Source organism: Anomalospiza imberbis, unplaced genomic scaffold, assembly GCF_031753505.1.
Source record: "Anomalospiza imberbis isolate Cuckoo-Finch-1a 21T00152 unplaced genomic scaffold, ASM3175350v1 scaffold_66, whole genome shotgun sequence".
NCBI classification, from domain to species: Eukaryota; Metazoa; Chordata; class Aves; order Passeriformes; family Viduidae; genus Anomalospiza; species Anomalospiza imberbis.
This window is the reverse complement of record NW_027100273.1, coordinates 379747-394282: the sequence shown is the minus strand read 5'-3', so window position 1 is coordinate 394282 and position 14536 is coordinate 379747. Positions and strand designations below refer to the sequence as shown.

At 50.5% G+C, this 14536-nt stretch overlaps 1 protein-coding gene across 1 annotated transcript in view; it reads right to left on the bottom strand.

Moving 5' to 3' along the window:
* The window catches only part of LOC137467520 (E3 ubiquitin-protein ligase NEDD4-like), an 89543-nt gene extending 75224 nt beyond the window's left edge, over positions 1–14319 (bottom strand). The window contains exon 1 of the mRNA XM_068179005.1: positions 14189–14319. Within this exon, the coding sequence (XP_068035106.1) occupies positions 14189–14236 (48 nt within the window). The 5' untranslated portion in view covers positions 14237–14319. The remainder of the gene's footprint in view (positions 1–14188) is intronic.
* Between the last annotated feature and the right edge of the window lie 217 nt (positions 14320–14536).

Genomic DNA, 14536 nt, shown 5'->3' with positions numbered 1-14536 from the left:
GCACAGAAATGCTGAATTCCTCAGGCACGTTACAGGCAGTGGATCGGCTTCCACAGCAACCGGCTGTGTAAAGAAACTATTGCTTCTACCTGCTTATTCCTGACCCTGATCACATTGCTACCTGCAGAGATGATGAGGTACACACAGGGCTGGTTGCTCCTGACACCACAAGGATTTTAAGAGAGCTCAGTCAACAACCTTGGGAATAAAGAACAGGATTTTTCTTCCAGGAACACAAACGCATATTACAGTGACTGAAGTACAGCAGTGAAAAGCTCTTGGGATCACACAAATTAACACACGTCTGAAGAACAAACTGAGTTTCCTCCAGGCAGGTTTAAACATCCCCTTCCAGAAATAACAAGATGACCTACACAAAGTCCAAATCTGCTGCTAAGTGGCGACCATGCTGTACAAAGCAAAGGGAGAAAACCAGCTTGGAGCTGCAGAGCCCAAACTGCAATGGCACACAACTGCTTCCTTCAACAGGCTACCACTGGAGATAGGCTGGGGCTCCACAACAACATACAACCTAACACATTCCATGTGATGGTATTTGTCCTGCATGCAAGCCCATACTGCAGCTGCTTATACTGAACACAGCAAAATCTGCTCCAAAGATCAGAAAACACAAATGCTGGTAAGGAACTTGTGACACTAAGAAAAGTGCTAAAGCGGCCAGCAAAAAAACTGAAGTTGCCAGGCAGAGCAATGCCCTGAGGGCAACTAAATCAAACCAAACCACCACACAGGGGTCAGCAGTTTGGTTTGTGAAGACTTAGTCTGTGTAAAAGCACAAGACCCAGAATATGAATCAGGGAGGCTATGTTGAGATTTATTCAGCAAGCAGAAAGTTTGGTGCAAAAAAGGAAAAAACCCAAACCTCCTGGAAATGCTGTGGCATCTGGGTAACTTCACACAATTGCTATAGCATACAGGTAACTTCCCATTCCCTGCTGAATGCCACCCAGACAACAAAGAGCAGCATTCGCCCAGCTCGGAGAGTGTGTCGAGAGAGAGAACCAGCCCTGCACACACAGACGGCACCACTGAGGCAAAGTCTGTTTGCCAAGTGTGCTAAGCTCCCCCCTCATCCCAGGCTCTGCAAGGAACATGAGCGAGCACGGAGCATGCTCTTGCAGGGCCTTGGCAGTGCCTCCTAACCCAAGGAATCAGCCTGGCACGCAGAACTAGCTAATACCTGCTGAATCCCAGCTTGCTTTCCAACACAGGCCACAGAGACAGCAGGAGCAGCTCCAGCCCTGGGCAAGGAAAAGGCAGCAACTTGCGTGGCACAAATCACAGCCTGCTTTGAAAGAAGCAGCCTGAAAGTCACTGGCCTTGAGAAACAGCCTGCCAAGGAACAACACTAGGGAACAGGTGTCCCGCTGAGGGATATACTCTCTCTTCCCAAGCAGTTTTATAACGAGGGGAAAAAAAGCCAGCACAAAACTCCAATACCCAGACAAACAAAGGAACTCAGAGGGATACTAGAGGAAAAGTACCAGTTCCTCCATGTAACCAATAACCACCAAGAGATGGGAACACGTCTAAACCAGAAAGAGGTCCCAACACAACATGTAACCTGCCAAAGATGCAGGGCAGCAATGAGAAATAAATTAATATTATTTACTGTCCCTTCAACTCTTTGCAACAGCTTTATCCTGTTTTGTTTTGACAGTCTCAGAGGCAGCATTTCAGCTCAGTCACTTCCCAACTTGCCCACAGTCCATCCCCACAGCAGCCAGGCCAGAACTACCACTAAAGTGGAGTAAACTGGAATAATGAAAGATTCTCACAACTAGTCTTCACCAAGTCAGTGCTTGAATGCAAAAGGGTAATTTTTATTCAATAATGAGAGTGCTGGCCAGCCCAGCATACACCTTCACTGGCACACAACGCCTACTATGTAATTTGGTACTATCTTCTGATAGGAATATCCAATACTTCTGTATCCAGAGTAGCAAAGTGCTCTCTCTTCCAACACTCCCAACTCTCAAACAGTGATCTGGACATCTTCTTTCCTCATTCAGCCTTCCCTAAAAACTACAAGTGAGGCCAGAAAACTGTAAAAAACAGTAAATCAACGCACTATGTCCTATGCTGTCATGTAACTCCTGAAATGAAAGCATTTATGGAGTATTAGGAAGGAGAGGGGGAAGGGGAGTTTCTCCATGAAAAAGTTTTCAGAGGTGATCATACAGTGCAGGTTGTCCTCCGTCTCAATTACCCACAATCCTGTCTTTCCATCTGTCTGCAAGACTCGAGATTTCTCAGAAAGAAAAATCTCCTTAGTGTCATTGAAACAGCAAGGATGTTCCAGTCTGAGTGGCATCACTCCAAGGACTGACACAACATTAAAAAGTCCCCTGAAAACTGCAGAGAGTACCATCTCTATCTGAGAGCACAGACTGCAACTAGAGATCAGAGATGAAATCCAAAGGTCAAGAACTGCCCCCATTGCTGGGCTCGAGCCACTCACAGCAAAGACCTCCACGCTGGCCCTTCAGCCTCTGCTCACTCTTGAGTTTAGCACTGAGCCCCCAGGACACAAGTGAGAGGACAACGGGCAGCAGAACCGAGACCACCAACCATACCCACAGAAAACACAAGATGCAGGTGAATGCCAGAGCAAGAGGAATTCAGGAAGCCCCAATAAGAGCTGTAAACAGCTTTTATCACACAGAGGTCCTGGATTTTCAAACATAGCACACTCACAGGGAGCACAAACACACACAACATGCGCTCCTCCTGACCAGCTGTCTTCCCCATACAACCTGTCTGGACTAAAGGCCAGCTATGGGAGGCAGAGTACTGCCAGCTCTGGCCTCCAGGACAGGGACAGTGCCCCAGCCCTTCGGGTCAGCCTATCCCCATGGCAGCCCCAGTGCCCAACACCCGAGAAACAAGCCAGCAGGACATGCCTTGGAGAGCCACGCCAGCCCCAGGACACAAGTAGAGCCTGTTCGACTTCCGGATGGCAGCTACCCCAGGTCACACATCCAGCAACACCTGCGTGACAACCCTGGTGTCCACCAGCGCCAGTGTGCGATTCCAGGCTGGGGGATCAGCTACAGCACTGCCTCACCTTCCCAATGAACATCAGGAGATGCTAAACCAGCAAAACCAGCCAGTTTCCACAGCAACAGTTAGCACTGACACACAGAGCTCCTGTAGCACATTCCAGCCTTATCAAAGGCTATCTATACGTGTGCTCCAGCCTGCAGTGACACCGGGCTGGGGACCCCAACTTCACTTCCCAAATGCTGTAGTTCTGGTGACCAACACACAGAGGTGACCAGAAGGGGCAAGTAATAAGTGATGTCCCTCACCAGGTACTGGCTGCAGCAGCCATTTCGGCACTCACCTCTGACCTCCCTCTCCCACAGCATCTACTTCTGGTCCAAGTTTTGGGAATTCGAAACAACAACTTCACCCCCTGTAGGGCACAGACACTTGAGAGCTGCTGGGAGCCTGCAGCATGCACTGGCCCAGGGTATGGATGCCTGCACCAAATTACAGATGATCATCTCTCACTGGAGTGAAATGAAGAAACACAAATGCAGGTACAAGTAGCTCAAAACTGAACTGACCAGACCCAAAATAAAATGACAGCAGCACAAGGGATTAAAGGTAAATTCTCATTATGTCAGCAGCCTGAAGAAACCGCTCAGGGTTTTGCTAAATCAATTCAAGCAGCATTAAGAGGCATTTCTTTAATAACAATGTCAATCAAACAGTGACTAAAGCTGTGACTGAAATGTTCTAAAATATGCACTCGTTCCAAGCCAAATTTTGGACAACATTCTAAGGAAAAACAGTGACACAGGTAGGAACATGATATGAGAAGGTCACCATAGGACTTGAAAACACATTAGCTACAAACTCCAGCATCTTAACTCTGCAGACTTTGAGGCCTGTCACTAACAGTTGTGAAGGGCCCACGGTTTCAACAGCTTCCAAAGGGCTCTGTCAGCATCTTGCATTAGGAGCATGCAGGAAGACGGTGACAAATGACCTGGCAGGTAATCCACACCCAGCCCGTAACCATTTAACACAGTCTGCTTTACAATGTTTGACTTTCAAACTACAACAGAAACTAGTTAAGACAAAACCAAAACCTGACTGCAACTTGATTTGGCACAACCTCTAGTACAGCTGCAGGATATCCCTGGAAAAAACAACTCTGACCTTGCTCCCAGCCTGGTCAGACATGCCCAGCACAGCACCTGCAGGACAAGGGGGTCTGCAACCACCTGTCCCATTCTGGGGTTCCAGAGTGGCACAGCCACCACCCTTGGGATGCAGCTGGCCCTAAAACAGGGATACATAAAATCTCAACCTCAACACCGGGGAGAAAAATGCAACATGTTTTTTACCATGCTAATAAGAACACAGAGTGAGAAGGCAGCTTCTGGATAAGAGAGGTAACAGAAGCATCAGGATAATCCACACTGTACAAAAATAAAATTTGGAAAAAGTATCTATAGTGCTACCTTAAAAAGAGAACAATCCATTCAGGTTCACTGTCCGTTATCTCTCCTAAAGGCCCACATCCAGCTCTGGTTTCCAGACCTTCAGCCAGCCTCCCTGGTGGCCAGGGGAAGCCTGTCCCTGTTGCTGCCCAGCTCTCAGGTCGCTGCACTTCCAGTGAGCACCCAGCAGCATTGCTGGAGTCCTGATGTCATGCCCACAAGCAGAGAGCGGCTTCTGAGGAAGGAAAACACACCTCTGGCACTCTTAGGCTACCAGTGCCCTGGGAATAGCTAGTTTTTAACGAGAATGATCTCATCTCCCACAAGCCTCCTAGCAAGCATGACTGGTAGGAGAGGATCAGCCCCAGAACTGTGGGTGAGAACCATCCCTGGAGCCAGCCGAGGCGAGGATGGCACAGGAGAAGCTGGCCCTCCCGCTGGGCTGTAGATGCCAGGAGGCACTGCCGACAGAGAAGGCAGGAAGTAAGTTTCATCCCACTCACTGCGCTCCCAACCGGCGAGTCATCAGCACCGACACTGTCGGGATCCAGGTGTGCCACCGCATTGCTGGGACCAGCCTACCCTGCCAGGAAAAACCGCACTGCAAGGCTCTCTCCCACAGGGAACAGGAAGGAGAAGTGCGTCCTCGGGCCACAGTCGCAGGAGTGGTGTTACTGACACATAGTCCAGGCCAGGCATGCACAGGAATTTACCTGACCCTGAGGACTGAATGTTTTTCTATGGACACTGGAAATAAGGAATAAAATAGTAAACGACCAAACTTGACCAAATAGGACTGAAACAAAGCAAACAGCCAGCAAGGATAAATGCAGAGGTCTTTCTGGCACCCACCCAAACATGTGCCTCCACCACTTATGCTAATGAAACAAGCGCAGGCTGTGCAATGAACATGCCCCTCCTGGGGCACACAGCACCTAAGGTGCCCAACTCACCACTCCTTGGATCCGACAGCTCTCCACCTCAAGTGTCCACCCAGTGGGACGGGTGTTAACTTTAGTACTAAGACTGCATTTTAACAAAGGGCTGTGGGGGGAAGCCACATATGAAGAGATGAAGTGAGGCAGGGAGGTGATCCTGCAACCCTGAACTCTAAACAGTGACACCATTCCCTCAGCTATAAAACGGAGCTGCATCTACACCACTACTGTATGCTCTCAGGTCACTAAAGCAAGACCCATCCAAGACAGAGCATTTTCAAGTTCTTTCAGCTCAACTGTTACAAACAATAGCCAAGCCAATATTTTATAATACCTCGAACATCATTGTACCAAGATCAGTGGTTAAAGAAGCACATCCATTGCTCATCGCTGCACAGCAAAGCTGTTGCTTTGTTAATGAGGCTGAATCAGCACAAGCACAAAGCCCAAACTCACAGTTTTGTCCACTCACCACTTCTCCCTCCTACCACTCCCTTCACCACAAACAACAGGAACGGTCAACTTAAGAAATCTTTAAAGAAAGGTTAAAAACTCCACTTGTTTGTTAGGGAATTCATCCATGTAACACTGCTTTTCGACAAACTTGCCAGACTTCATCAGGGTCAGGATTCTAGCCAAAGCTCTGGATTCATGAGACCCACACAGCCAGTGTCACAGCTCACAGCCACCAAAGAGCAGGTGCCCTACCCTCCCTTCACACACACCCTCCACCACCACCCCAGCAGCTCGTGCCACATACCTCTGACTCCCATCACCTTTCCAGAAGTTACTGCAGTTCCAGAAGTTACTGAAATTCAACAGCCCTGCAAAGACATGGGATGCTGTCCACGTCCACAGGTAGTCCCACAGTGCAAGACAGAAAGCAGCATCTCTCTTTCAGCAGTGCAAATCCACTGGATTTGTGTGGGGTGCTCCAGAAGCACCCCACAGCTTTGACTCCCTCTGCTCAAGTAGAGTGTGGAGGTGCAATTGAACTGTCCTGGGGTCAACCACTGAGACCAGCACCAGCTGAGGGTCCTTAGCACATATCAAATACCAGCACCAGCTGAAGGTCCTCAGCATACCACAAACACCCAACTGTGCCACAAGGGCCCAGTACTAAGGAGGCAGTCACAACAGGCAGCCCTGTACTACACCCAAACCATAAATCCACATTTGGTTCATTTCAATGAATCAGGCTAAAGTACCTCTGATGGGAGCAACCAGTACAGCCTCACTTCCAGGCACCTGGGCTTTCTCCATCGCCCATGGTCCCAGCTTGGCCTTCTCTTTCCCACTCCAAAACCCAACCCTTGTGTGGGGACTTCATTTTTGTCCACACAGCTTCCAGAGCAGCACGCTCCAAACCTTACATCCAGTGCCACCAGGAAGAGGCCAAAAGCAGATGTTCCCCACCACAGCAATTTCCAAACAGACCATCCATGAGGGAGACATCTCAGGACACCTTCTCCTGCACACTGCTCATCACCCTCATCTCTACAAAATCCCAACATGAATTTGGTGTTGTCATCTACATAACAAAAATATGCTTAGGGAGAGTCAGACTTTGAACTGCTTTCAATTAAAACCAACACAGATTACAGGAATATACTTCCACCCTCAAGCCAGGATAATTCAACACTAGGATCTGCCAAAGGAGAGGGGACAGCACTGTTGTGCTCCCTGTTCCAAACTGTTCTGCTTCTGTCCAGCAGATAAACTACATGGAAACAGGAAAACCTGACTTGAGCTGGCAAGACACCAATACAGCCACACTGATCCATGCAGTGAGGCACAAAAATAAGGTGCTATGGCTTAATGGCAAAGCCCAACTCATTCATGAAGTGATTCCTCAGAATAGCCAGTGTTCTCACAACTGGAGATGTTTATTTTGATTACAGACAAGGTTCCTAAATCCTAGAAATCAGGATTCTGACAAACACCTATAGCCTGTCAGCATGCAGGAATTATGGTCAAATGGATGGAGGAAAAAAATGAACAATTACAAATACACACTCCAAGTCTGGTGCCCAGTCAAGACATCACCCAGCAGACATAATACATCTCAATACATTCCATAATCCATCTCAGAAATCAAGTTTCAGGATTTGTTTTGTTGGGGCTTTGAGCTGTTTTTTGTAGGTTGGTCTATTTTTAATGATTTTAACTGCAATTAGCTTCCAGGCCTGTGCAATTTAGCCATACCTCTTATTTTAAAATTAATTACTAGTTCTCTACAGAAAACAATCCCTTTCCTAAGGATTTGATTTTCTTCTTTCTGGCAGGAGAGAGGAAAAGACAGTGGGAGCAGGGGAAGGGAACACTCCAGCACTAGAAACTGGGCAGCTTAAGAACCCCGTGCTAGAAAAAGTTGGCATGCCAGTGTGTTGGATACTTCTGAGAGGCACAGTTCCAGTCCCAGGTAAACCCTGTCAGGTGTTAGTACTGACCTGGCAGCAGCTCCAGCCCTGAGCTGAACACGCCAGCAGTAAAACCACATTCCTTCCTCCCAGTGCTCGAGCTAGGAGTCACCCAACCCGCGCCACATTCCTACTCAGCTTCCCCAAAATAACAGTGTACACAAGATTACACGGCGCTTCTTTCCGCAAGGGACAGAGCTGCCCAGCAGCACTTCTGCTGCTACAGTGAAACCCTCCTATTCAACACAATGAAACATTTAAGAGGATGTAGCAGTGTAAGCAAAAGATGGAGCAATTTATGGAAGTGAATGAGATTTTTCTGTTCACCAACACCAAAATTTAATGGTAATTAAATCAAGCTACTTCTGCACATTGCTATTCCATCTACAACTTTCTGGTGACTGAAGCTGTTGGATAATCCAGCCCTCACTGCTATTACAGGGCCTGGAAGTTTCCAGCTTGGTCAGAAAGTCCCAGTTTATATTGCAAAGTTTAATTAAGCAAAAGTCTTGGCCCCATCCAATGTTCTGGGACTGAGAGGTTGTCAATTCGGCCCAATCCAGCAGAAATCAGCGAGCTGCCAACAGGCTGCACCCATAGCACCAGCTCCAGTGCAGCCTCTGGATCCTAAAGCACCTGTGCAGGCAGCCCACCTCGCACCAGGAGCTGTGTTTGGTTCAGAAAGGATAAGTATTATATAACACAGAACCTTCCACCGGCTGGAGACACAACTCCAGCCTAGAAGCTGCAGGGGTGAATTCTTCCCACAACATTCTAAGGTGCAACACCGATTCCCTTCTGACAGATAAGCTCATTCGGCACTCAAACCATGCCTGGTGATATTTTCAAAACAAAACACAAAAAATCCCGTCGGAGATCTGGTAACCGTAACTCCCAGTGCCAGCTGTGCCCCGGGGGTGAGGTGCCTGCTCATCAACAGGTGTGGGGCTCACAGTCTGGTTGTTTCCCAGGAAAATGGCCTCGGTGCGGGAGCAGAGGAAAACCTCGCGTTCCCATTTCCCATTACACGGTGCCCTCCAACGGCCAGCCCTTCACATGACACCCAAGGAACGCTTATCCCCTTCCCTAAGGCAGCAGCGCAACCATGGGCGGCACCACCTGCGCACCACCCTCGGAGGACAGGACAGCAGCCAGGAGAGACAGAGCCATCTCTCAGTGGGGTTATGGCTAAAACTAACACTCCTTGTCTACCTCAGACCCTCATGTTAATACAAGCCTCCTTCAATGTCTTTATATTCATTTTATAATACAACTAGAACTTACTTAGTGTCAGCACTAGTGACCAAAACATGCCGATAACTCATCAAAAGCTGGTTTAAAATGCAGGCTCTTATAAAAATCTATTGACCTCCTGAGAACCACAGCCTATTTTGATATTCTGCCACACAAGTAGATATGCAAGCCCTGTCATTTATAAAATGCTTCCTTACCTGGACTTTTTAATCATCATTTAAGGTTTACATGCTATCCCTGAAGCCAGTGCACTTAGAGTCTATAAAAACAATTCAGGGTCAATAAAAAAGTCACTATTCTGAATTGCTTATTGCTAAGACACTGTCAGTGCTGTGACCAAGGGAGGCCCCTCTCACACTCAGAAGGCAGAGTGAGGCTTTTATGTAACTGGAATATTCAGAGCAGAAACAGAGCTCTCATTTAAAGGGTCTGTGTTCAGTGGCAGTGACAAAGGGTGCATCTTCTCAAGGAACTCAAGGTTTTTTTCACATAAAGCCTCCAGGTTTCAAGAACGCAGTGGGTTGGGCTGGAGCTCATGGGGCCAGGGGTGCATCCCCAGGCAGGCTGACCCCCCACACTGCCCCTTTCCACCTCGCAGCTGAGGAGCCACAGCAGCCCACAAGCTGCTTCTCCAGCACATGAGGGCCCTGGTCCTTCATCCAGCACTCTTCCAGTGCCACAGTGCCCGGTGCTCCAGTGCTGCTCCGGGAGCTGAGCTGGGAACCAGCGCAACGAAGGGACACGGCTCTGGAACCCCTCCCCAGCACCAGTCCCGGCAGGGGCTCCGTGGGGACAAGGAAACATCTCTGGCCGTGCCAGCACAGTGCAGAAGCCAGGTGAGCTGCAAGGTACAGCCTCACCACTGAGACCGCACTACAGGAAACGCCACCTGAAATCTAGCTGCAACCATCTACAACACTGACACTGCCCCTACAACTCAGCATTGCCATTACTTCCAAAGTTTATGGTTTGCTTCAAATGCAAAGTAGAGAAATCTGGCCCTGAACTCCCACATGTCACTTGCTGGGCAAGTCCAGGGAGGGAGGGAAAATCGCAGCCCTTTTCCTCCCCAGTAAATCCTGCTGATTATGAGCAATAACATCTTCTTGAGGCCTTTGCAGCCCCATCTCATGGATCTGTTAACATGACACTCGAGTACCCGGAAGGAGACACCCTCAAGGGAGATCATTCCAGAGCAACAAACCCATCAGGAACATGTAAACACGAGGCACAAAAGCCAACCTCCCATATGCCTCAGTCTGAAACAGTTTGCACAGACAGTTTATCCATCACAGCACAAGCTGCATTTCACCACAGCACCACCGCGGCAAATCTTGGCTTATTCCTTACCCTGATGTCAGATCCAGTACAGGTGAGCCTGTGCTTTACAGGAATCCATCCTGTCCATAGGAACCATTTCCATCATACTCAGAGCTGGGTTTGTTTCCCTTTCCCCTAAGTGTGTCTCAGTAAAGCGAAGCACCACACAGGCTCCTGAGGTCCTGAAAAATCCTTCAGGATTCACTCTTCAGGCACAAGGCTTTGCCCAGCACAGCACACCAGAACTAAGATGAAAGGTTAGGCTACAGTGACTACACACAGAATTATTTATCTTGAGGCATATGGGATTGTATCTCACACATCGAGATATTTTCAGGAACATAAGATCCTTTTGACAATTTCTAAGGCATGACAAAATGTCATCTCAGTAGGAAGCTTCTAATTCCAATTGACTCAATCACAAGTCACAGAAGTCGAATAGAACATGAAAAGAGAAGAATACTGGAACTGCAGAGAGCAGTTTCACATATGAACCTCTTTTTCTCCTAACATTTTAAAGTATAAAAAGATACTCCTCGAGGATCTTTTTTCTAAAGTTCCATTTTTTATTAAAGCAAACAAGTTCTGAGGAGCTGCAAGTTTTGCTTCCATCCAAGGACACTAAGAAAGCAAAATATTTGTGGATTTGTGTGGGCAACATCTGACTCTCAAGAAACCCAAACTGAAACAAACAAGAGGTGCACTTCATTCACAAATATTTTCCACTACAAAGGGCTGTAAGTTTTTATAAACACTGATATTTAGAGATTGCATGTAAGCCCCTAAGCTTCCAGGAGCTCCAACACCCTCTGGGCAGCCTGGCCCAGTGCTGAGGTCATCCTGACAGTGAAAAACTGGCAGGGTATGAATCTGATTTACAACTCATTTTAACTAATTAATATAAAACACTTTGCAGTTCAGGTTTACAAGGAGGCTGATCTACGAACACAACATCTGCCATGAAAAACGGCAATGGTTGGCTCATGCCCTGTGACTCAGTGGTCCCCAAATGGCCTAGTGTTCCGACACCTATGAGTCCTTGGGCAAACCGGAACAATACCCACATGGAGGGCAGCCCCGTGAACCACAGCTACCCACAGGGATACGAGTGCGGGCCCACAGTCCGCAGACACGCCGGCAGGCGCGCAGCCCGGGCCTGCTCCACGCCCACCACACGCATCAGCTGTGCAAGCAGGAGGGAAGCCTGTGCCTCTGGTCTCTAGGAGAGATTGCTGGTTCTCTCTCTCTGGAGAGCCACTCGGCAAGTCCAGCTTGCATGTAAATCACTGCCTTTTCCAATCAGCAAATGTGCCAGGAGTGGAAGCACTGCACAAGGCCAACTCAAAGCCCTCCAAAACCCATTTACAGCAGATCTGCAAACTGCATTTCAAACCTAGGCAGGAACAAAGGAAATGAATAGGCTGAATATGTCCACATAAGTAACTCAGCCTCTCACAGCTCTCTCACAGCTAATAGAGCTCTGCTTTCCAAAAAATGATGAGCCAAGTCCAGGCCAATGCTAGAGGGAAGTCATTACCCACACAGGCGAGCATGCAGAGAACTGTCAGCACACCTTCCTCAGCCTGCTTGAGCTTTACCTTTACCAGAGCTTTCTTGCAGCCACCCTTCTGAGAGAGACCATCCTCCCCTCCTCCATTACTAGAGACTCAACAGCGGGTCAGGTACTCAGGGTCATGAAACTACAGCCCAACAGGCTGTAAGTATCACCTGCACCCTTCTCCATGCCACCCCTCCCTCAGTCCCTTTTCCCTCTTTCTTCCATCCTCTTTCCATTTGTGTAGTTTTAAATGGTCACTGCTCTTCCTGAGAAGTGTCCAGCACCAGCAGATGCACAGCAAAGCAGGAAACAAAGCACAGTCTGCTGTCCCTCAGGCAGTGTGGCTGTGGTCATCACTGCAGCTGTGACATCGGGCACTGCTGAGAGACCAGAGCCTTTCCCCTCACAGCAGCTCCTTTTCTAACAGCTTGGTTTTACCTCAGGAAATGACTGACAAACATATCTCCTTGCCCACTGCTCCACAGGCCAAGTCCCCAGCACCTGCAGGGGCTGACCATCAGGGCAGGAATAGCCCCTGCTGTCCCGAGATCCCTCCACCTCCAAGCCAAGGTGAAAACAGCAGCAGATTTCTCCCTGTATCCATTTCTCTTTAGCATTCTGTGCAAGTACCAGCATATGTCGAGGCAGGAGGCAGGGACAAAAGACACAGCCAAGCACACGCACAACAGAAAAGGCAGCAGCCAAGCTCTGGCGTGATGTTCTCAGCCACCTCCCTGGGACCTGGCAGGGTGGCTCCAGGTTTCCCTTTTCCTCACAGATCACACTTGCTAATATAAGCACAAAAGCACCTCCAGTGAAATGTCTTGGAATGCCCATGTTGGGACAGCCTTTAGCTGCTCCCTAAGCCTGTGCAAACCCCCCAGCAGGCCAGGAGCAGGCAAGATGACCACAGGCCCTCTGGAGCCCAGGACCGGGCAGGATTACCGCAGGCCCTCGGGCAGCCCTGGAGCAAGTAAGGGCTCTGCAGATGGCCCAGCAGTGGGCCCAGCTACCTGCAGGGTGAGGCAATGCACCGGAGTTGGCCCAAAGCTGCTTGGGGACTGGTGCCAGCCACCGCTGTGCTCACACGAACGCTTATGGAAACAGCCCAGGGAGGAGAAGGTTCTCCTCTGCTGTTGTGCTCGCTATCTACATCACCCAATGCTCCTGCAGCGCCCTCTCCTCTCCTCTCCCCTACCTTCACACACATACAGAGCATTTGCAATCACTCTGCTCTCAGCTTTATAATTTAACAACAACAGAATGACACCCCCCCCCACACCAAAACACCCACTCCTGCACAGGAACCTCCTTCCCAATGAGAATTAAACATTACAGTCATCCAGACTCGGTGCCGCTGAATTACACCAGGTAAGAAACACTGTCTGTCAGTTTCACAAGGCAGATGTTGTTAATGTTTCTTCTACACCGCAGACTGACACATCACCCGTTGTGCTCAACCCCACAAAACTGGAAGCAATGCTATTGTAATTACTAATCAGTCCTGTAAAAATAAAAGATATACGTGCGCTCCTAACAGCCGATACCCTGAAACCACAGCCCAGTAATGCAGCCTTGCCCATTGCTGATGCTCTATGACACTGGCTCCTAAGAAAAGGAACACCTGACCAAGGCAATGAAACAAAAAGGGCATCAAGTAAGATTTTTAACATTCACCTGAAGTAAACTGGACTGTTCTCCTAATGCTTGTATGATTTGTTTGATTCTGCAGAAGACATCGGCTGATAAAGGCAGCACGCGGTGATTAGTTATCGCGGGTCCTACCCCGCTTATCAGTTCCATCTGCATTGGGGCCAGGCTGTGTACGACACGGTACCCGGCGCACCGGCCCGGCAGCTGCTCCGCTCCGGCCCCGCGGCCGCTCCCTGGGGACACCGGCAGCGCTGCGGGGAGGAGGCGGAGAGGGGCGGCCGCCCCCGCCCGCAGCACCGCCGGCCGCGGCTCTTTGTTCGCCGCCGTCCCGGCCGAGGCACCCGCGGGCTCCGGGCGGCCGCACCTGCCTTGGGTGCGGGCAGCGCTCCCCGGGCCGGGCCACTCCCGGGCAAGTGGCCGCTGCGGGAGGGGCGCGGAGCCCTGCGGAGCGGGCAACACTTGCCCTCCCGGACCGACCGTCGACCTTCGCCCAGCTCCCGAACCTCAGCCGCGGCTCCCGCCGGCGGGGCCCCGGCACAACCCGAACCCAGCCCGTCCGCGCCGACCCACCTCGTCCTCCGAGAGTCCGTACACCGGTTCCGCCGCCGCGGTCGCCATGGAGCCGCTCCCGGGCCCGCCGAGCCGCCCGCCGCCGCCTTCTCCTCCTCCTCCTCCTCCTCCTCCTCCTGCTGCTGCTGCTGCTGCTGCCGCCGCTGGCCCGCGGGCGGCGGAAGGCGCCGGGAGCCGAGCCCGGCGGAAAGGGGCCGGGGGCGGGGCCGCCGGGGGCCGCCCGCGCTGCCGCCGCCGCCGCGGGCCGGGGCTGAGCGCGGCCGCAGGGACGGGGAGCGCCGGCGGGGCGGGGAGAGCGCCGGGCCGGCCCAACGGCGGCGGGCGGGGCGCGGCACGGCGCGGCGCGGC